The 23,951-nt window shown below is 44.2% G+C and overlaps 2 protein-coding genes across 2 annotated transcripts in view; both read right to left on the bottom strand.

Annotated features, from left to right (window-relative positions):
• The window catches only part of LOC136611022 (E3 ubiquitin/ISG15 ligase TRIM25-like), a 181,107-nt gene extending 157,973 nt beyond the window's left edge, over positions 1–23,134 (bottom strand). The window contains exon 1 of the mRNA XM_066590261.1: positions 22,150–23,134. Coding sequence (XP_066446358.1) covers positions 22,150–23,134 — 985 coding nt within the window. The remainder of the gene's footprint in view (positions 1–22,149) is intronic.
• Positions 19,034–22,078, bottom strand: LOC136613115 (tripartite motif-containing protein 14-like). The gene has a single exon (XM_066593972.1). It carries the CDS (start codon positions 22,076–22,078, stop codon positions 21,386–21,388), a length of 693 nt encoding a protein of 230 aa, XP_066450069.1. The 3' UTR covers positions 19,034–21,385.
• Positions 23,135–23,951: the final 817 nt, after the last annotated feature.

The following is a 23,951-nucleotide window of genomic DNA, read 5'->3' as shown; positions in this document are numbered from 1 at the left end:
CTTGCGCCAATTTATTTCCTGCCTGGTAAAAGTAACTGCTCTGCTGCACTTCATATAACTGCATTTCTGTGCAACACATATCTTATCTGATTGAATATAGTCAGTGGGCCCTCCGTTTCCAAAAAAGGGAAAAATTGTATTTGTCCTGCAGTCTTGCGCCAATTTATTTGCTGCCTGTGAAAAGTAACTGCTCTGCTGCACTTCATATAACTGCATTTCTGTGCAACACATATCTTATCTGATTGAATATAGTCAGTGGGCCCTCCGTTTCCAAAAAAGGGAAAAATTGTATTTGTCCTGCAGTCTTGCGCCAATTTATTTCCTGCCTGGGAAAAGTAACTGCTCTGCTGCACTTCATATAACTGCATTTCTGTGCAACACATATCTTATCTGATTGAATATAGTCAGTGGGCCCTCCGTTTCCCAAAAAGGGAAAAATTGTATTTGTCCTGCAGTCTTGCGCCAATTTATTTCCTGCCTGGGAAAAGTAACCGCTGTGCTGCACTTCATATAACTGCATTTCTGTGCAACACATATCTTATCTGATTGAATATAGTCAGTGGGCCCTCCGTTTCCCAAAAAGGGAAAAATTGTATTTGTCCTGCAGTCTTGCGCCAATTTATTTCCTGCCTGTGAAAAGTCTCCGCTCTGCTGCACTTCATATAACTGCATTTCTGTGCAACACATATCTTATCTGATTGAATATAGTCAGTGGGCCCTCCGTTTCCCAAAAAGGGAAAAATTGTATTTGTCCTGCAGTCTTGCGCCAATTTATTTCCTGCCTGGGAAAAGTAACCGCTGTGCTGCACATCATATAACTGCATTTCTGTGCAACACATATCCTATGTGATTGAATATAGTCAGTGGGCCCTCCGTTTCCCAAAAAGGGAAAAATTGCATTTGTCCTGCAGTCTTGCGCCAATTTATTTCCTGCCTGTGAATAGTCTCCGCTCTGCTGCCCTTTATATAACTGCATTTCTGTGCAACACATATCTTATCTGATTGAGTATAGTCAGTGGGCCCTCCGTTTCTAAAAAAGGGAAAAATTGTATTTGTCCTGCAGTCTTGCGCCAATTTATTTGCTGCCTGGGAAAAGTAACTGCTCTGCTGCACTTCATATAACTGCATTTCTGTGCAACACATATCTTATCTGATTGAATATAGTCAGTGGGCCCTCCATTTCCCAAAAAGGGAAAAATTGTATTTGTCCTGCAGGCTTGCGCCAATTTATTTGCTGCCTGTGAAAAGTCTCCGCTCTGCTGCACTTCATATAACTGCATTTCTGTGCAACACATATCTTATCTGATTAAATATAGTCAGTGGGCCCTCCGTTTCCCAAAAAGGGAAAAGTTGTATTTGTCCTGCAGTCTTGCGCCAATTTATTTGCTGCCTGTGAAAAGTAACTGCTCTGCTGCACTTCATATAACTGCATTTCTGTGCAACACATATCTTATCTGATTGAATATAGTCAGTGGGCCCTCCGTTTCCCAAAAAGGGAAAAATTGTATTTGTCCTGCAGTCTTGCGCCAATTTATTTCCTGCCTGGGAAAAGTAACTGCTCTGCTGCACTTCATATAACTGCATTTCTGTGCAACACATATCTTATCTGATTGAATATAGTCAGTGGGCCCTCCGTTTCCCAAAAAGGGAAAAGTTGCATTTGTCCTGCAGTCTTGCGCCAATTTATTTCCTGCCTGGGAAAAGTAACTGCTCTGCTGCACTTCATATAACTGCATTTCTGTGCAACACATATCTTATCTGATTGAATATAGTCAGTGGGCCCTCCGTTTCCCAAAAACGGAAAAATTGTATTTGTCCTGCAGGCTTGCGCCAATTTATTTCCTGCCTGGTAAAAGTAACTGCTCTGCTGCACTTCATATAACTGCATTTCTGTGCAACACATATCTTATCTGATTGAATATAGTCAGTGGGCCCTCCATTTCCCAAAAAGGGAAAAATTGTATTTGTCCTGCAGGCTTGCGCCAATTTATTTGCTGCCTGTGAAAAGTCTCCGCTCTGCTGCACTTCATATAACTGCATTTCTGTGCAACACATATCTTATCTGATTGAATATAGTCAGTGGGCCCTCCGTTTCCAAAAAAGGGAAAAATTGTATTTGTCCTGCAGTCTTGCGCCAATTTATTTGCTGCCTGTGAAAAGTAACTGCTCTGCTGCACTTCATATAACTGCATTTCTGTGCAACACATATCTTATCTGATTGAATATAGTCAGTGGGCCCTCCGTTTCCCAAAAAGGGAAAAGTTGTATTTGTCCTGCAGTCTTGCGCCAATTTATTTCCTGCCTGGGAAAAGTAACTGCTCTGCTGCACTTCATATAACTGCATTTCTGTGCAACACATATCTTATCTGATTGAATATAGTCAGTGGGCCCTCCGTTTCCCAAAAAGGGAAAAATTGTATTTGTCCTGCAGTCTTGCGCCAATTTATTTCCTGCCTGTGAAAAGTCTCCGCTCTGCTGCACTTCATATAACTGCATTTCTGTGCAATACATATCTTATCTGATTGAATATAGTCAGTGGGCCCTCCGTTTCCCAAAAAGGGAAAAATTGTATTTGTCCTGCAGTCTTGCGCCAATTTATTTCCTGCCTGGGAAAAGTAACCGCTGTGCTGCACATCATATAACTGCATTTCTGTGCAACACATATCCTATGTGATTGAATATAGTCAGTGGGCCCTCCGTTTCCCAAAAAGGGAAAAATTGTATTTGTCCTGCAGTCTTGCGCCAATTTATTTGCTGCCTGTGAAAAGTAACTGCTCTGCTGCACTTCATATAACTGCATTTCTGTGCAACACATATCTTATCTGATTGAATATAGTCAGTGGGCCCTCCATTTCCCAAAAAGGGAAAAATTGTATTTGTCCTGCAGGCTTGCGCCAATTTATTTCCTGCCTGTGAATAGTCTCCGCTCTGCTGCACTTTATATAACTGCATTTCTGTGCAACACATATCTTATCTGATTGAATATAGTCAGTGGGCCCTCCGTTTCTAAAAAAGGGAAAAATTGTATTTGTCCTGCAGTCTTGCGCCAATTTATTTGCTGCCTGTGAAAAGTAACTGCTCTGCTGCACTTCATATAACTGCATTTCTGTGCAACACATATCTTATCTGATTGAATATAGTCAGTGGGCCCTCCATTTCCCAAAAAGGGAAAAATTGTATTTGTCCTGCAGGCTTGCGCCAATTTATTTGCTGCCTGTGAAAAGTCTCCGCTCTGCTGCACTTCATATAACTGCATTTCTGTGCAACACATATCTTATCTGATTGAATATAGTCAGTGGGCCCTCCGTTTCCCAAAAAGGGAAAAATTGCATTTGTCCTGCAGTCTTGCGCCAATTTATTTCCTGCCTGTGAAAAGTCTCCGCTCTGCTGCACTTCATATAACTGCATTTCTGTGCAACACATATCTTATCTGATTGAATATAGTCAGTGGGCCCTCCGTTTCCCAAAAAGGGAAAAATTGTATTTGTCCTGCAGGCTTGCGCCAATTTATTTGCTGCCTGTGAAAGGTCTCCGCTCTGCTGCACTTCATATAACTGCATTTCTGTGCAACACATATCTTATCTGATTAAATATAGTCAGTTGGCCCTCCGTTTCCCAAAAAGGGAAAAGTTGTATTTGTCCTGCAGTCTTGCGCCAATTTATTTCCTGCCTGGGAAAAGTAACTGCTCTGCTGCACTTCATATAACTGCATTTCTGTGCAACACATATCATATCTGATTGAATATAGTCAGTGCGCCCTCCGTTTCCCAAAAAGGGAAAAATTGTATTTGTCCTGCAGGCTTGCGCCAATTTATTTCCTGCCTGTGAAAAGTCTCCGCTGTGCTGCACTTCATATAACTGCATTTCTGTGCAACACATATTTTATCTGATTGAATATAGTCAGTGGGCCCTCCGTTTCCCAAAAAGGGAAAAATTGTATTTGTCCTGCAGGCTTGCGCCAATTTATTTGCTGCCTGTGAAAAGTCTCCGCTCTGCTGCACTTCATATAACTGCATTTCTGTGCAACACATATCTTATCTGATTGAATATAGTCAGTGGGCCCTCCGTTTCCCAAAAAGGGAAAAATTGTATTTGTCCTGCAGGCTTGCGCCAATTTATTTCCTGCCTGGGAAAAGTAACTGCTCTGCTGCACTTCATATAACTGCATTTCTGTGCAACACATATCTTATCTGATTGAATATAGTCAGTTGGCCCTCCGTTTCCCAAAAAGGGAAAAATTGTATTTGTCCTGCAGTCTTGCGCCAATTTATTTCCTGCCTGGGAAAAGTAACTGCTCTGCTGCACTTCATATAACTGCATTTCTGTGCAACACATATCTTATCTGATTGAATATAGTCAGTGGGCCCTCCGTTTCCCAAAAAGGGAAAAATTGTATTTGTCCTGCAGGCTTGCGCCAATTTATTTGCTGCCTGTGAAAGGTCTCCGCTCTGCTGCACTTCATATAACTGCATTTCTGTGCAACACATATCTTATCTGATTAAATATAGTCAGTTGGCCCTCCGTTTCCCAAAAAGGGAAAAGTTGTATTTGTCCTGCAGTCTTGCGCCAATTTATTTCCTGCCTGGGAAAAGTAACTGCTCTGCTGCACTTCATATAACTGCATTTCTGTGCAACACATATCATATCTGATTGAATATAGTCAGTGCGCCCTCCGTTTCCCAAAAAGGGAAAAATTGTATTTGTCCTGCAGGCTTGCGCCAATTTATTTGCTGCCTGTGAAAAGTCTCCGCTGTGCTGCACTTCATATAACTGCATTTCTGTGCAACACATATTTTATCTGATTGAATATAGTCAGTGGGCCCTCCGTTTCCCAAAAAGGGAAAAATTGTATTTGTCCTGCAGGCTTGCGCCAATTTATTTGCTGCCTGTGAAAAGTCTCCGCTCTGCTGCACTTCATATAACTGCATTTCTGTGCAACACACATCTTATCTGATTGAATATAGTCAGTGGGCCCTCCGTTTCCCAAAAAGGGAAAAATTGTATTTGTCCTGCAGGCTTGCGCCAATTTATTTCCTGCCTGGGAAAAGTAACTGCTCTGCTGCACTTCATATAACTGCATTTCTGTGCAACACATATCTTATCTGATTGAATATAGTCAGTTGGCCCTCCGTTTCCCAAAAAGGGAAAAATTGTATTTGTCCTGCAGTCTTGCGCCAATTTATTTCCTGCCTGGGAAAAGTAACTGCTCTGCTGCACTTCATATAACTGCATTTCTGTGCAACACATATCTTATCTGATTGAATATAGTCAGTGGGCCCTCCGTTTCCCAAAAAGGGAAAAATTGTATTTGTCCTGCAGTCTTGCGCCAATTTATTTCCTGCCTGGGAAAAGTCTCCGCTGTGCTGCACATCATATAACTGCATTTCTGTGCAACACATATCCTATGTGATTGAATATAGTCAGTGGGCCCTCCGTTTCCCAAAAAGGGAAAAATTGTATTTGTCCTGCAGTCTTGCGCCAATTTATTTGCTGCCTGTGAAAAGTAACTGCTCTGCTGCACTTCATATAACTGCATTTCTGTGCAACACATATCTTATCTGATTGAATATAGTCAGTGGGCCCTCCATTTCCCAAAAAGGGAAAAATTGTATTTGTCCTGCAGGCTTGCGCCAATTTATTTCCTGCCTGTGAATAGTCTCCGCTCTGCTGCACTTTATATAACTGCATTTCTGTGCAACACATATCTTATCTGATTGAATATAGTCAGTGGGCCCTCCGTTTCTAAAAAAGGGAAAAATTGTATTTGTCCTGCAGTCTTGCGCCAATTTATTTGCTGCCTGTGAAAAGTAACTGCTCTGCTGCACTTCATATAACTGCATTTCTGTGCAACACATATCTTATCTGATTGAATATAGTCAGTGGGCCCTCCATTTCCCAAAAAGGGAAAAATTGTATTTGTCCTGCAGGCTTGCGCCAATTTATTTGCTGCCTGTGAAAAGTCTCCGCTCTGCTGCACTTCATATAACTGCATTTCTGTGCAACACATATCTTATCTGATTGAATATAGTCAGTGGGCCCTCCGTTTCCCAAAAAGGGAAAAATTGCATTTGTCCTGCAGTCTTGCGCCAATTTATTTCCTGCCTGTGAAAAGTCTCCGCTCTGCTGCACTTCATATAACTGCATTTCTGTGCAACACATATCTTATCTGATTGAATATAGTCAGTGGGCCCTCCGTTTCCCAAAAAGGGAAAAATTGTATTTGTCCTGCAGGCTTGCGCCAATTTATTTGCTGCCTGTGAAAAGTCTCCGCTCTGCTGCACTTCATATAACTGCATTTCTGTGCAACACATATCTTATCTGATTGAATATAGTCAGTGGGCCCTCCGTTTCCCAAAAAGGGAAAAATTGCATTTGTCCTGCAGTCTTGCGCCAATTTATTTCCTGCCTGTGAAAAGTCTCCGCTCTGCTGCACTTCATATAACTGCATTTCTGTGCAACACATATCTTATCTGATTAAATATAGTCAGTTGGCCCTCCGTTTCCCAAAAAGGGAAAAGTTGTATTTGTCCTGCAGTCTTGCGCCAATTTATTTCCTGCCTGGGAAAAGTAACTGCTCTGCTGCACTTCATATAACTGCATTTCTGTGCAACACATATCATATCTGATTGAATATAGTCAGTGCGCCCTCCGTTTCCCAAAAAGGGAAAAATTGTATTTGTCCTGCAGGCTTGCGCCAATTTATTTGCTGCCTGTGAAAAGTCTCCGCTGTGCTGCACTTCATATAACTGCATTTCTGTGCAACACATATTTTATCTGATTGAATATAGTCAGTGGGCCCTCCGTTTCCCAAAAAGGGAAAAATTGTATTTGTCCTGCAGGCTTGCGCCAATTTATTTGCTGCCTGTGAAAAGTCTCCGCTCTGCTGCACTTCATATAACTGCATTTCTGTGCAACACATATCTTATCTGATTGAATATAGTCAGTGGGCCCTCCGTTTCCCAAAAAGGGAAAAATTGTATTTGTCCTGCAGGCTTGCGCCAATTTATTTCCTGCCTGGGAAAAGTAACTGCTCTGCTGCACTTCATATAACTGCATTTCTGTGCAACACATATCTTATCTGATTGAATATAGTCAGTTGGCCCTCCGTTTCCCAAAAAGGGAAAAATTGTATTTGTCCTGCAGTCTTGCGCCAATTTATTTCCTGCCTGGGAAAAGTAACTGCTCTGCTGCACTTCATATAACTGCATTTCTGTGCAACACATATCTTATCTGATTGAATATAGTCAGTGGGCCCTCCGTTTCCCAAAAAGGGAAAAATTGTATTTGTCCTGCAGGCTTGCACCAATTTATTTGCTGCCTGTGAATAGTAACTGCTTTGCTGCACTTCATATAACTGCATTTCTGTGCAACACATATCTTATCTGATTGAATATAGTCAGTGGGCCCTCCGTTTCTAAAAAAGGGAAAAATTGTATTTGTCCTGCAGTCTTGCGCCAATTTATTTCCTGCCTGTGAATAGTAACTGCTCTGCAGCACTTCATATAACTGCATTTCTGTGCAACACATATCTTATCTGATTGAATATAGTCAGTGGGCCCTCCGTTTCCCAAAAAGGGAAAAATTGTATTTGTCCTGCAGGCTTGCGCCAATTTATTTGCTGCCTGTGAAAAGTCTCTGCTCTGCTGCACTTCATATAACTGCATTTCTGTGCAACACATATCTTATCTGATTGAATATAGTCAGTGGGCCCTCCATTTCCCAAAAAGGGAAAAATTGTATTTGTCCTGCAGGCTTGCGCCAATTTATTTGCTGCCTGTGAAAAGTCTCCGCTCTGCTGCACTTCATATAACTGCATTTCTGTGCAACACATATCTTATCTGATTGAATATAGTCAGTGGGCCCTCCGTTTCCAAAAAAGGGAAAAATTGTATTTGTCCTGCAGTCTTGCGCCAATTTATTTGCTGCCTGTCAAAAGTAACTACTCTGCTGCACTTCATATAACTGCATTTCTGTGCAACACATATCTTATCTGATTGAATATAGTCAGTGGGCCCTCCGTTTCCCAAAGAGGGAAAAATTGTATTTGTCCTGCAGGCTTGCGCCAATTTATTTGCTGCCTGTGAAAAGTCTCCGCTCTGCTGCACTTCATATAACTGCATTTCTGTGCAACACATATCTTATCTGATTGAATATAGTCAGTGGGCCCTCCGTTTCCCAAAAAGGGAAAAATTGTATTTGTCCTGCAGGCTTGCTCCAATATATTTCCTGCCTGTGAAAAGTCTCCGCTCTGCTGCACTTCATATAACTGCATTTCTGTGCAACACATATCTTATCTGATTGAATATAGTCAGTGGGCCCTCCGTTTCCCAAAAAGGGAAAAATTGTATTTGTCCTGCAGGCTTGCTCCAATATATTTCCTGCCTGTGAAAAGTCTCCGCTCTGCTGCACTTCATATAACTGCATTTCTGTGCAACACATATCTTATCTGATTGAATATAGTCAGTGGGCCCTCCGTTTCCCAAAAAGGGAAAAGTTGTATTTGTCCTGCAGTCTTGCGCCAATTTATTTCCTGCCTGGGAAAAGTAACTGCTCTGCTGCACTTCATATAACTGCATTTCTGTGCAACACATATCTTATCTGATTGAATATAGTCAGTGGGCCCTCCGTTTCCCAAAAAGGGAAAAGTTGTATTTGTCCTGCAGTCTTGCGCCAATTTATTTCCTGCCTGGGAAAAGTAACTGCTCTGCTGCACTTCATATAACTGCATTTCTGTGCAACACATATCATATCTGATTGAATATAGTCAGTGGGCCCTCCGTTTCCCAAAAAGGGAAAAATTGTATTTGTCCTGCAGGCTTGCGCCAATTTATTTGCTGCCTGTGAAAAGTCTCCGCTCTGCTGCACTTCATATAACTGCATTTCTGTGCAACACATATTTTATCTGATTGAATATAGTCAGTGGGCCCTCCGTTTCCCAAAAAGGGAAAAATTGTACTTGTCCTGCAGGCTTGCGCCAATTTATTTGCTGCCTGTGAAAAGTCTCCGCTCTGCTGCACTTCATATAACTGCATTTCTGTGCAACACAGATCTTATCTGATTGAATATAGTCAGTGGGCCCTCCGTTTCCCAAAAAGGGAAAAATTGTATTTGTCCTGCAGGCTTGCGCCAATTTATTTCCTGCCTGGTAAAAGTAACTGCTCTGCTGCACTTCATATAACTGCATTTCTGTGCAACACATATCTTATCTGATTGAATATAGTCAGTGGGCCCTCCGTTTCTAAAAAAGGGAAAAATTGTATTTGTCCTGCAGTCTTGCGCCAATTTATTTCCTGCCTGGGAAAAGTAACTGCTCTGCTGCACTTCGTATAACTGCATTTCTGTGCAACACATATCTTATCTGATTGAATATAGTCAGTGGGCCCTCCGTTTCCCAAAAAGGGAAAAGTTGTATTTGTCCTGCAGTCTTGCGCCAATTTATTTCCTGCCTGGGAAAAGTAACTGCTCTGCTGCACTTCATATAACTGCATTTCTGTGCAACACATATTTTATCTGATTGAATATAGTCAGTGGGCCCTCCGTTTCCCAAAAAGGGAAAAATTGTATTTGTCCTGCAGGCTTGCGCCAATTTATTTGCTGCCTGTGAAAAGTCTCCGCTCTGCTGCACTTCATATAACTGCATTTCTGTGCAACACATATCTTATCTGATTGAATATAGTCAGTGGGCCCTCCGTTTCCCAAAAAGGGAAAAATTGTATTTGTCCTGCAGTCTTGCGCCAATTTATTTCCTGCCTGGGAAAAGTAACTGCTCTGCTGCACTTCATATAACTGCATTTCTGTGCAACACATATCTTATCTGATTGAATATAGTCAGTGGGCCCTCCGTTTCCCAAAAAGGGAAAAATTGTATTTGTCCTGCAGGCTTGCGCCAATTTATTTCCTGCCTGGGAAAAGTAACTGCTCTGCTGCACTTCATATAACTGCATTTCTGTGCAACACATATCTTATCTGATTGAATATAGTCAGTTGGCCCTCCGTTTCCCAAAAAGGGAAAAATTGTATTTGTCCTGCAGTCTTGCGCCAATTTATTTCCTGCCTGGGAAAAGTAACTGCTCTGCTGCACTTCATATAACTGCATTTCTGTGCAACACATATCTTATCTGATTGAATATAGTCAGTGGGCCCTCCGTTTCCCAAAAAGGGAAAAATTGTATTTGTCCTGCAGGCTTGCACCAATTTATTTGCTGCCTGTGAATAGTAACTGCTTTGCTGCACTTCATATAACTGCATTTCTGTGCAACACATATCTTATCTGATTGAATATAGTCAGTGGGCCCTCCGTTTCTAAAAAAGGGAAAAATTGTATTTGTCCTGCAGTCTTGCGCCAATTTATTTCCTGCCTGTGAATAGTAACTGCTCTGCAGCACTTCATATAACTGCATTTCTGTGCAACACATATCTTATCTGATTGAATATAGTCAGTGGGCCCTCCGTTTCCCAAAAAGGGAAAAATTGTATTTGTCCTGCAGGCTTGCGCCAATTTATTTGCTGCCTGTGAAAAGTCTCTGCTCTGCTGCACTTCATATAACTGCATTTCTGTGCAACACATATCTTATCTGATTAAATATAGTCAGTGGGCCCTCCGTTTCCCAAAAAGGGAAAAGTTGTATTTGTCCTGCAGTCTTGCGCCAATTTATTTCCTGCCTGGGAAAAGTAACTGCTCTGCTGCACTTCATATAACTGCATTTCTGTGCAACACATATCTTATCTGATTGAATATAGTCAGTGGGCCCTCCGTTTCCAAAAAAGGGAAAAATTGTATTTGTCCTGCAGTCTTGCGCCAATTTATTTGCTGCCTGTCAAAAGTAACTACTCTGCTGCACTTCATATAACTGCATTTCTGTGCAACACATATCTTATCTGATTGAATATAGTCAGTGGGCCCTCCGTTTCCCAAAGAGGGAAAAATTGTATTTGTCCTGCAGGCTTGCGCCAATTTATTTGCTGCCTGTGAAAAGTCTCTGCTCTGCTGCACTTCATATAACTGCATTTCTGTGCAACACATATCTTATCTGATTGAATATAGTCAGTGGGCCCTCCGTTTCCCAAAAAGGGAAAAATTGTATTTGTCCTGCAGGCTTGCTCCAATATATTTCCTGCCTGTGAAAAGTCTCCGCTCTGCTGCACTTCATATAACTGCATTTCTGTGCAACACATATCTTATCTGATTGAATATAGTCAGTGGGCCCTCCGTTTCCCAAAAAGGGAAAAATTGTATTTGTCCTGCAGGCTTGCTCCAATATATTTCCTGCCTGTGAAAAGTCTCCGCTCTGCTGCACTTCATATAACTGCATTTCTGTGCAACACATATCTTATCTGATTGAATATAGTCAGTGGGCCCTCCGTTTCCCAAAAAGGGAAAAGTTGTATTTGTCCTGCAGTCTTGCGCCAATTTATTTCCTGCCTGGGAAAAGTAACTGCTCTGCTGCACTTCATATAACTGCATTTCTGTGCAACACATATCTTATCTGATTGAATATAGTCAGTGGGCCCTCCGTTTCCCAAAAAGGGAAAAGTTGTATTTGTCCTGCAGTCTTGCGCCAATTTATTTCCTGCCTGGGAAAAGTAACTGCTCTGCTGCACTTCATATAACTGCATTTCTGTGCAACACATATCATATCTGATTAAATATAGTCAGTGGGCCCTCCGTTTCCCAAAAAGGGAAAAATTGTATTTGTCCTGCAGGCTTGCGCCAATTTATTTGCTGCCTGTGAAAAGTCTCCGCTCTGCTGCACTTCATATAACTGCATTTCTGTGCAACACATATTTTATCTGATTGAATATAGTCAGTGGGCCCTCCGTTTCCCAAAAAGGGAAAAATTGTACTTGTCCTGCAGGCTTGCGCCAATTTATTTGCTGCCTGTGAAAAGTCTCCGCTCTGCTGCACTTCATATAACTGCATTTCTGTGCAACACAGATCTTATCTGATTGAATATAGTCAGTGGGCCCTCCGTTTCCCAAAAAGGGAAAAATTGTATTTGTCCTGCAGGCTTGCGCCAATTTATTTCCTGCCTGGGAAAAGTAACTGCTCTGCTGCACTTCATATAACTGCATTTCTGTGCAACACATATCTTATCTGATTGAATATAGTCAGTGGGCCCTCCGTTTCTAAAAAAGGGAAAAATTGTATTTGTCCTGCAGTCTTGCGCCAATTTATTTCCTGCCTGGGAAAAGTAACTGCTCTGCTGCACTTCGTATAACTGCATTTCTGTGCAACACATATCTTATCTGATTGAATATAGTCAGTGGGCCCTCCGTTTCCCAAAAAGGGAAAAGTTGTATTTGTCCTGCAGTCTTGCGCCAATTTATTTCCTGCCTGGGAAAAGTAACTGCTCTGCTGCACTTCATATAACTGCATTTCTGTGCAACACATATTTTATCTGATTGAATATAGTCAGTGGGCCCTCCGTTTCCCAAAAAGGGAAAAATTGTATTTGTCCTGCAGGCTTGCGCCAATTTATTTGCTGCCTGTGAAAAGTCTCCGCTCTGCTGCACTTCATATAACTGCATTTCTGTGCAACACATATCTTATCTGATTGAATATAGTCAGTGGGCCCTCCGTTTCCCAAAAAGGGAAAAATTGTATTTGTCCTGCAGGCTTGCGCCAATTTATTTGCTGCCTGTTAAAAGTAACTGCTCTGCTGCACTTCATATAACTGCATTTCTGTGCAACACATATCTTATCTGATTGAATATAGTCAGTGGGCCCTCCGTTTCCCAAAAAGGGAAAAATTGTATTTGTCCTGCAGGCTTGCTCCAATATATTTCCTGCCTGTGAAAAGTCTCCGCTCTGCTGCACTTCATATAACTGCATTTCTGTGCAACACATATCTTATCTGATTGAATATAGTCAGTGGGCCCTCCGTTTCCCAAAAAGGGAAAAATTGTATTTGTCCTGCAGGCTTGCTCCAATATATTTCCTGCCTGTGAAAAGTCTCCGCTCTGCTGCACTTCATATAACTGCATTTCTGTGCAACACATATCTTATCTGATTGAATATAGTCAGTGGGCCCTCCGTTTCCCAAAAAGGGAAAAGTTGTATTTGTCCTGCAGTCTTGCGCCAATTTATTTCCTGCCTGGGAAAAGTAACTGCTCTGCTGCACTTCATATAACTGCATTTCTGTGCAACACATATCTTATCTGATTGAATATAGTCAGTGGGCCCTCCGTTTCCCAAAAAGGGAAAAGTTGTATTTGTCCTGCAGTCTTGCGCCAATTTATTTCCTGCCTGGGAAAAGTAACTGCTCTGCTGCACTTCATATAACTGCATTTCTGTGCAACACATATCATATCTGATTGAATATAGTCAGTGGGCCCTCCGTTTCCCAAAAAGGGAAAAATTGTATTTGTCCTGCAGGCTTGCGCCAATTTATTTGCTGCCTGTGAAAAGTCTCCGCTCTGCTGCACTTCATATAACTGCATTTCTGTGCAACACATATTTTATCTGATTGAATATAGTCAGTGGGCCCTCCGTTTCCCAAAAAGGGAAAAATTGTACTTGTCCTGCAGGCTTGCGCCAATTTATTTGCTGCCTGTGAAAAGTCTCCGCTCTGCTGCACTTCATATAACTGCATTTCTGTGCAACACAGATCTTATCTGATTGAATATAGTCAGTGGGCCCTCCGTTTCCCAAAAAGGGAAAAATTGTATTTGTCCTGCAGGCTTGCGCCAATTTATTTCCTGCCTGGGAAAAGTAACTGCTCTGCTGCACTTCATATAACTGCATTTCTGTGCAACACATATCTTATCTGATTGAATATAGTCAGTGGGCCCTCCGTTTCTAAAAAAGGGAAAAATTGTATTTGTCCTGCAGTCTTGCGCCAATTTATTTCCTGCCTGTGAAAAGTAACTGCTCTGCTGCACTTCGTATAACTGCATTTCTGTGCAACACATATCTTATCTGATTGAATATAGTCAGTGGGCCCTCCGTTTCCCAAAAAGGGAAAAGTTGTATTTGTCCTGCAGTCTTGCGCCAATTTATTTCCTGCCTGGGAAAAGTAACTGCTCTGCTGCACTTCATATAACTGCATTTCTGTGCAACACATATTTTATCTGATTGAATATAGTCAGTGGGCCCTCCGTTTCCCAAAAAGGGAAAAATTGTATTTGTCCTGCAGGCTTGCGCCAATTTATTTGCTGCCTGTGAAAAGTCTCCGCTCTGCTGCACTTCATATAACTGCATTTCTGTGCAACACATATCTTATCTGATTGAATATAGTCAGTGGGCCCTCCGTTTCCCAAAAAGGGAAAAATTGTATTTGTCCTGCAGGCTTGCGCCAATTTATTTCCTGCCTGGGAAAAGTAACTGCTCTGCTGCACTTCATATAACTGCATTTCTGTGCAACACATATCTTATCTGATTGAATATAGTCAGTGGGCCCTCCGTTTCCCAAAAAGGGAAAAATTGTATTTGTCCTGCAGTCTTGCGCCAATTTATTTCCTGCCTGGGAAAAGTAACTGCTCTGCTGCACTTCATATAACTGCATTTCTGTGCAACACATATCTTATCTGATTGAATATAGTCAGTGGGCCCTCCGTTTCCCAAAAAGGGAAAAATTGTATTTGTCCTGCAGGCTTGCGCCAATTTATTTGCTGCCTGTGAAAAGTCTCCGCTCTGCTGCACTTCATATAACTGCATTTCTGTGCAACACATATCTTATCTGATTAAATATAGTCAGTGGGCCCTCCGTTTCCCAAAAAGGGAAAAGTTGTATTTGTCCTGCAGTCTTGCGCCAATTTATTTCCTGCCTGGGAAAAGTAACTGCTCTGCTGCACTTCATATAACTGCATTTCTGTGCAACACATATCTTATCTGATTGAATATAGTCAGTGGGCCCTCCGTTTCCCAAAAAGGGAAAAATTGTATTTGTCCTGCAGGCTTGCGCCAATTTATTTGCTGCCTGTGAAAAGTCTCCGCTCTGCTGCACTTCATATAAGTGCATTTCTGTGCAACACATATCTTATCTGATTGAATATAGTCAGTGGGCCCTCCGTTTCCCAAAAAGGGAAAAATTGTATTTGTCCTGCAGGCTTGCGCCAATTTATTTGCTGCCTGTGAAAAGTCTCCGCTCTGCTGCACTTCATATAACTGCATTTCTGTGCAACACATATCTTATCTGATTGAATATAGTCAGTGGGCCCTCCGTTTCCAAAAAAGGGAAAAATTGTATTTGTCCTGCAGTCTTGCGCCAATTTATTTGCTGCCTGTTAAAAGTAACTGCTCTGCTGCACTTCATATAACTGCATTTCTGTGCAACACATATCTTATCTGATTGAATATAGTCAGTGGGCCCTCCGTTTCCCAAAAAGGGAAAAATTGCATTTGTCCTGCAGTCTTGCGCCAATTTATTTCCTGCTTGGCGCTGTTGCTGCCACTGATCCCAGGAGCACACTGTGACATGCTGCTGGACACCTCCTCCCCTTCACTGCTCTCGCGGAACCAAGTAGGAGACGTCAGAGGAGGGGGGAGGAGGATCTCGGCTGCACACTGACATCACAGTGTGTGCCGGGATCAGCGCCTCTAGCAGCACTGCTGAGTGAGTACCAGCAGGCGAGCTGCGGCAGCCCTGCTGATATTTACTAATATGGTGAGCGTCCAACAGCGGTGAGTGCCAGCTGGGAAGGCTCTGAGTGCCGCTTCTGGCACGCGTGCCATAGGTTCGCCACCACTGGCCGGAGGGCTCTTATCTGCGCTAAGATCCTTTGTTCTCCACGGGAAACAATGCTATCAGCACTCCCCGTGGAGAACTGCTGAGAAGGCTGAACAACGATTTTTAGGTTAGACTGAATTTAATCAGCTAGGACATTTAGACGCAATGATTATCACTATAAAGATCGCCGCTTAGTGATTTTTTAGCGATCATCGGCTGGTGTAAATGGGCCTCTAGAGGACGTAAAAACATGCATCCTCTTTAGATTAAAGCCATGTGGGCTGAGGACGTGACGGCTCCATGCTGTCTGTGCTCGGAGATCACTGACAACATGGAGCCATGGGCGTAACTATAGGAGATGCAGTTGCAGCCGGGCCGAGGAGCCTTAGGGGGCCCATAAGGCCTCTCTTCTCCATATAGGGAGCCCAGTACTATGAATAAAGCATTATAGGGGCCCTGTTACAGATTTTGCATTGGGGCCCACGCGCTTCAAGTTACGCCTCTGCATGGAACTGTCATAGTGGGCGGCGGGGAGCCCCCCCAGCAATGCGATCGGCACTATCCGGTGAATAGCGCCGATCGCATTAAAGTAAATAAAAAGTTTTTTAAAAGTTAGGTTCAGACTCTCTCACAGATCGCATCCATGAAGGGCGCTGAAACTACTCACCTCCCTCTTCCATGATCTCCCACGACGATCTGGTCTGGAACTGATCCACCATCGTCTGTTGCGCATGCGCGCCAAAGAAAAAATGGCAGTGCATGTGCAGAAGAGGAGATCGGCGCGGGACATTTGAAATCGCCTGGTTCCCGGCTACTGAAGGTCGTTTTGGCCGCTCAAGGGCTCTACAAGTGGGCAATGGGGCCTAAATCACCTTCAAGCAGAATGTCTGTTCTGAAAGCCACCGGCTGCTCCTTTCGGTTTGGGCCCCGTTGTGCATACAGATATAAGATTAGGGCCACAATGGGGATGTCTGTGAACACAGGACAAACGGGGATCCATTTTGAGGTATAAATCCTCATTATCACGAGCACTTTGGAAAAAATTATGTCTTTGAAATGACATATATGCAAAAATATCAAATTTTATTTTTTCTCCTCTAAATTGCATTAATTCCTAAAAAAAAACTGTGGGGTCAAAATACCCATGGACCCCCCTCAGTGAATACATTAAGGGGTGTAGTTTTTAAAATGGGGTCGTTTGTGGGGGCATCTATCAGGGCTTAGTCACACGGGCGCATCGGCAGGAAGAAGACGGCCGCACTTCAAGACGGACGACTCCCCACAGAGCTGAAGAAAGAACACATGACCAGCAATGAAGCCGGTCACATGTTCTTTCTCCCGGCGCTGCAGAGAGACGGCCGTCTTGAAATACAGACGTCTTCTTCCTGCAGTAACACGGGCGCCGATGCGCCCGTGTGACTAAGCCCTAATTCTGAGGGTGGATTCAGGCGACCGTATATCGGCTCGGTTTGCACGCCGAGCCGATATACGGTGTCCTCATCTGCAGGGGGGGGGGGATGGAAGAGCCTGGAGCAGGAACTGAGCTCCCGCCCCATCTCCACCCCTCTGCACTATTTGCAATGAAAGGAGGCGGGAATGGGGCGGGGCTAAGTTCCTCGAATTAGCCCCACCCCCGTCCCACCTCCCCTCCTTGCAAATAGTGCAGAGGGGTGGAGAGGGGGCGGGAGCTCAGTTCCTGCTCCTGGCTCTTCCATCATCCTCCCCCTGCAGAGAGAGATGACGTATATCGGCTCGGCGTGAAAACCGAGCCGATATACGGTCGTCTGAATCCAGCCTGATACCCATCAGCTTTTGCAAGCCTGGCTTGGTGCAGGAATGCAAAGTGTTCGTCAAAATGTTGATAAGTAATATTAAATTTGTACGTCTCCTAAATGGTTAAAAATAAAAAGTTTTGAAATGTGCGCCAGAATAAAGTAAGCAGATGGAAATATATATCTTAGCAAAAAATCTGTCCAGTATGTTTGCACATATTTGAGATATTACAGTTGAAAATGTGAAAAAAATAACATTTTTTCGAAAATGTTCCCAATTTTGGCGCTTTTAATAAATATACACAGATCCTATCAGCCTGTTTTTACACCCTAAATATACTACAATATGTGGTGGAAAAACATGTGAGAATCACTGGGATATGCAAAACCTTTACAGAGTTATTCTATGTTATAGAGACACATCTCAGATTTCCAAAATTTGGCTTCACCATTAAGGTACAAACAGGCTTGGTCACTAACGGGTTAAGGGTTTAAAGAGGCAGTTGCTGATACCTGTCACCTTTTGTCAGGTGGCTGTCTCCTAAAGTGAAGAGCCTGGTGCGGCCATGCCCCAGCTTATTACATGTGGCGTCACGATCAGGTGAGCTCCGTCATTATATTCTGTTTGATTTAGGGCTCATGTCCACGGGCAAAATATGATTTAGGATCCGCAGCGGATCTCCCGCGTGCGGATCCGCATCCCATAGGGATGCATTGACCACCCGCGGGTAGATAAATACCCGCGGATCGTCAATAAAAGGGATTTTAAAAAAAATGGAGCATGGAAAAATCCGGACCATGCTCCATTTTCGTGCGGGTCTCCCGCGGGGACGGCTCCCGCGGGCTTCTATTGAAGCCTATGGAAGCCGTCCGGATCCGCGGGAGACCTAAAATAGGAATTTAAAGTATTTACCATCCGGCGCGGGCGGGGAAGGTCAGCTGTTCCTCACGGCCGCATCTTCCTTGCTTCGGCTCGGCGGATGTGCCCGGCGCATGCACGCGGCACGTCGGCGACGTGCCGCCGGCGTCAGGAATTCATCCGCCGGCCGAAAATGAAGATCCGGCCGTGAGGAACAGCTGATGTTCTCCGCCCGCGCCGGATGGTAAATACTTTTAAATTCTTATTTTCGGCGCTCATGTCCGCGGGGCAGGAGGGACCCGCTGCAGATTCTACATGTAGAATCTGCAGCGGATCTGATTTTCCCCGTGGACATGAGGCCTTAGAAGCCATAATGGGAGAGAATTCAGATGTTCAACTTAAAGAACAATCTGCCCCCTGCTGGCCACAAGTAGAAATAAACTGTCTTTGTGTTAAATCCATTGGGATTGTCGTGACGTAGACTTCCTAAACTGAATACATTGTTGGAAGTGTTACTAATCCTCTAAGGACCTGGAACACAAGTCTCTGGTCAACGGCCGTCATCTGAGATGTAAACTGAAGCTCCCGGGCTCCATGTAATATGTGTAGCATGCCTCCACCGACCATGTGACATTGTAATACTGGGACCTGGTTATGGGGCGACCTCAGGCACAGGGCGACTGCTACCTCTGCATCTCCTGAACTATGAAACATATGACAAAGCAGTGAAAACATCCAGGAAAGACGTCTATTTTATTATATACGGCCGGTAACATGACATGTGATACAGCGGGATTATTACACGACAAGAGCAAATCACCAGAATAATAGAAATATTATATAACAAAAATATGTCACAACCACAATCTTCGGTCTATTGCCAGTTCAGCTTATTTACAGTTCTTTACTGTTTTCAAGATCTCTGCTTGCTGTCATTCTATTGTATAACAGCAAGCAGAGATCTACAAAACTGTAAAGTATTTATTTAGAACGTTTCAAATCTCATTGCGACAAATAAAGATTCTGCTTCTAATTCGGTGGCCATTCTTCGGTTAGCTCCAATAAGGCCCAATGTCCACGGGCAAATAGATTTATTAAATCTGCGCAGGTTTCCCGCACGCGTGATCCGCGCCCATAGGGAATCATTGGGCACCCACAGGTAACCAAATACCTGCAGATGTCATTTTTTCACCGCGCGCGGATCGCACACGCAGGAAAACAGCCGCAGCATGCTCCATTCTGTACGGTTTTCCCGCACCAATGGCTTCCACAGCTTCTATTTAAGTCAATGGAAGCCATCCGCCCCGCGACACAGATGCAGCTGACACTGCGTCCGTGCACTGACGACATTCATCGTGCGGGGTAAATAATGCGTCTCTTCGATAGATCAGACTTTTACGGATGCAGCGATAGCAAATATGTATTTTTGTTTTATTATTTAGATTCTTTTACTATAACTATGGCAAAGGGGGGGTTAAACTTTTATTACTTTTTTTAAATAATTAGCAAAACTTTATTGATCTTATTTTTACTTTTTTTAAGTCCCCGGAGGAGACAACAACTTGTGGTGCTTTGATCGCTCCTGTTGTATGATGCAATGCTATAGCATTACATCATACTGCGATCAGGCAGGCAGTCTATCAAGCCACCCCGTGGTCATGACTTCATAGAAATTCTGCCATTACTGCCAGGGCGCCTTTCAGAAGGCCCCTGGCTGCCATGACACCCGCATGGCTCTCTGCGATCTCATTGACAGCGGCATTTAAAGGGTTAAAAGCTCCAATGACCCCCGTGACTTATCGAAGCTGTTGCCGCCGGGTGTTGGCTGTAGTGCACTCATATGGCATGCGTGTGCCCGCCTTTATCTTCAGGCACCCATTGACTTCAATAGGAGTATTAAATCACAGTAATTGGAACATGATCTGGTTTTTTTTTTGACGTTTGTGAAAGATGGATGACACAAAAAGACAACAAAAACTGAAGTAGAACGCACATACTGTCGCAGGGAAATCGGTCAGTTTTTCACTGACTTACGTCGCACTTGCCCCTGTGAATAAGACCTAAGAGTTGCCCCAGACACAAAAAAGATGATTACATATTAATCACTGCTTATTATAGCCTATGGGGGGCTTAGAACACTTTCAAGGGGCTTTATGCTGAAAAGGTGTTCCGTATGACCAGACAAGGCTGCTGTCCAATCTGGGCGGTATGTTGTGTTGTGCTGTCAACTTTTTGACCAGCTAGATCAGTGTTCCCCAACTCCAGTCCTCAGGACCCCTCAGCAGGTCATGTTTTCAGGGGGGGCTGGAGTTGGGGCCCCCTGATCTAGAATGTTGTAGAAGGAAGTAAACTAATAACAGTAAGGCCTCCTTCCCAAGAACGGATTTTCGCCGCATAATTCGCGGCAGAAATCCGCTGCGTTGCCCGCAGCTATTAGGTTCTATTGAACCTAATAGCTCAGGGCTCACGGTGCGGAATTCCACCGCGGAATTCCACACTGTGAATTCACCCATCCTCACCTGCGGCATGCTCTATTTGCCGCGGGTGTACCCGCAGACGGCTTCCATGGCAGTCAATGAAAGCCGTCCGTTCACGCTATCTTCCGCTGTAGCACAGCGGAAGATAGCGTGAAAACGCTTCCCCGCCCACCGCCGCCGCGTCATGTGACGCGGTGGGCGTGTCACATGACGTGGCGGAGGTGGGCGGGGAAGCGTCATGCGCGAGCGAGGTTGCCGGATCCGCAGGTAAGTATGGGGTCTCCTGGGGGGCGCCGTGACGGACTCCACCACGGAATTACGCGGTGGAGCCCGTCACGGCCGTGTGCAGCCGGCCTAAGGCTGGGTTCACACAGGGCGGATTTGTTGCAGTTTTGCTGCAGTTTTTCCGTTGCGGCTTTGCTGCAGAAGAACCGCTTCAAAGGTTATTTTTGTCTTGCGTATTTTCCACACGGATAATCCACAAACGCTTTTTACTTTTGCAGCGGATTTTGCTGCGTCCATAGAGGTGAAAAAAAGCGCTGCGGAAAAGAATTGACATGCTGCATCTTGAAAAACCGCACTGCGGCAAAGCAGAAGAACTGTGATTCCTTAGCTGCAGATTCTCAAACTGTTAATTATATCAGTAGGTTCACGAAATGGTTCATCTACCCGTAATAGAGCATGAAGCGGCTCGGTGAAGGAGGCAGTGAAGGTGTGTAAGTGTCTGATGGGGTCACACAGCTCATAAAAGGACAGCCACCCGGCCCCATAATCCAGACAGATCCTGACTCTATCACTGGATATAATGTGAGGGAACTGGATCTCTTTACTATCATGTATCACTGAGTACAGATTAAAAGACCTGCACAAACACCAGGACTTGTTATTATGTCCAATGTATGACTGCTGCCCCCTCCTGTCTATACTGGGGTAACACATCCCCACCCTCCACCACCCTGATCCACTGCCCTCCACATCCCAGTAATGTCGTCCTGAGGAGAATCCCCTCCTGCTCATCACCTGATACTCCTGGAATCTCTCTGCTATTTCTGGATAGTTCTGGTTCTCTCGTGTGCTGGTTGCAGTTTTCAGGTCATCTGATATATGGATATTATTAGCAGCTGTGCTTACATCCAGTAATATGTCTGCAGGACCCTCCCCATAGATCCCCATCCTTATATCTGTAATTATGTCACATAATGTGTGTAATGTGTCTGAGATCACCGCCACATCCGGACCATCTACATCATGGAGCAGTTTATGTCCCCCCGTGTCCCCATCACCTCCATCATGTCCCCCCATGTCCCCATCACCTCCATCATGTCCCCCCGTGTCCCCATCACCTCCATCATGTCCCCCTGTGTCCCCATCACCTCCATCATGTTCCATTGTGTCCTCATTGCCTCCATCATGTTCCATTGTGTCCTCATTGCCTCCCTCCTCCTCAGGATCACACAAGTCCCCGCTGTCTGGTTCCTGTAAGACAGTCAGTGGATCAGTCATGTTACACAGCTCCTCCATGTGTCTCATCTTCCTGGACAGCTCGGCCTTCTGTATTTCCAGCTTCTGGATCAGAGTAGAGGTTAAGAGTGACTCTTCCTTCTCCTGCCTGGAGATCTCGCTCAGGACCCTCTTCTCCAGGTCGTCCAGCTGTCTCCTGATGTCTCTACACGGGGCAGTGACTCTCTCAGATTTTTCAACTGCATTGTCTTGAGCTTTTTTCTTACGTGCTTCCAGATTCTGGACTATTTTCTCAGTTTCTCTGCTCCTTGTGGTCAATTTTTGAAGAACATTTCTCAGTCTCTCCTTCTTCTTCTCAGAGGCCTCATCCAGCATCTCCACCCGATGACCCCGATGTTCTCCGGCCAAACTGCAGGTCACACAGATACAAGCGGCGTCCTCAGTGCAGTAATATTCCAGGATCTTCTTATGGACAGAACATTTCCTGTCCTCCAGGTTGGCGCTGGGCTCACATAAGACGTGTTCTGCTGACTTGCTGTGAACTCTCACGTGTTTCTCGCACAGAGAAGCTTCACACATCAGACAGGATTTAGCGGCCGGTACAGGAGAGTCCACACAGTAAGTGCAGAAGATCCCGGCTTCTGTCTGTGTCGGAGGAGTAATCAGGAAGTTCTCCATGATGTTACGCAGAGCCAAGTTCCTCATCAGTGCCGGTCGCTCCTGAGACTCCTCTCTGCATTGAGGACAGGAATAAACTCCAGCCTCGTCCTGTGTATCCAGCACACGATGAATACAGACCCGGCAGAAGTTGTGTCCACATCTCAGCATTACAGGATCTGTATAAGTGCTCAGACAGATGGAGCAGAGCAGCTCGTCTCTCACAGCAGCAGACGCCATGGCTGACAGAAGGAGGAAATGAAACTAAACGTGTCTGATGCTGGATAAACAGCAAAGTTGTAGTCACACCCATTCACTTAACCCCTTAACCCCTTGAGTGGCAGGTTTCCTACCACCCTGTCGTGCCCACCAGGGCAGGTTTTTTAAAATGGTCTAATCATTGAATTTCAACTAGTTTTGCAGTTGCGTCTCAAGAGCCATAACTTTTTCATTTTTCCATTGACATGGCCATATAAGGGCTTGTTTTTTGCGGGGCAAGTTGTGATTTTTTAAACAGGGGGGAGGAAAAAAAGAAATGGGGAAAAAAGAAAAAAAGGGGCCATGTCATTAAGGGGTTAAATAATGTATTAACTTCCTTCTCTGTGTCATTATGACGCACGGATAATACATGTGTGATTGTATTTTTGATTTTTTTTTACAAAGTAAAGGGAGACAAGTGTTTTTTTTATTTTTTTAATAATTTTTTTACTTTTTTTTTTTTAATTTTTTTTAAATTTTTTTTTTTTTTGTCCCTTTAGGGGACTTCCACAGGGACCCATCAGGACCCCTGATCACATTCCAGGGGTCCGATGGTGACAGCCCTTTACATGCTGCAGTGACAGCCCTTTACATGCTGCAGTCACATAGACTGCAGCATGTAAAGGGTTAACACAGCAGAGATCGGAGGTTTTCTCTGATCTCTGCTGTAAGAGCAGGTACCTAGCTGTCCTCTGATAGCCAAGCATTAAGCTCTCCCTGTCACAGAGACCGTTGGCTTGCTTCTGACAAGCCGATGGTCTCTATGGCAACCTGTAAACAAAGCAGGACATTGCCGACA

Source organism: Eleutherodactylus coqui, chromosome 2 (genome assembly GCF_035609145.1).
Source record: "Eleutherodactylus coqui strain aEleCoq1 chromosome 2, aEleCoq1.hap1, whole genome shotgun sequence".
Lineage (NCBI taxonomy): Eukaryota > Metazoa > Chordata > Amphibia > Anura > Eleutherodactylidae > Eleutherodactylus > Eleutherodactylus coqui.
This window is presented reverse-complemented; position numbering and strand designations above follow the sequence as displayed.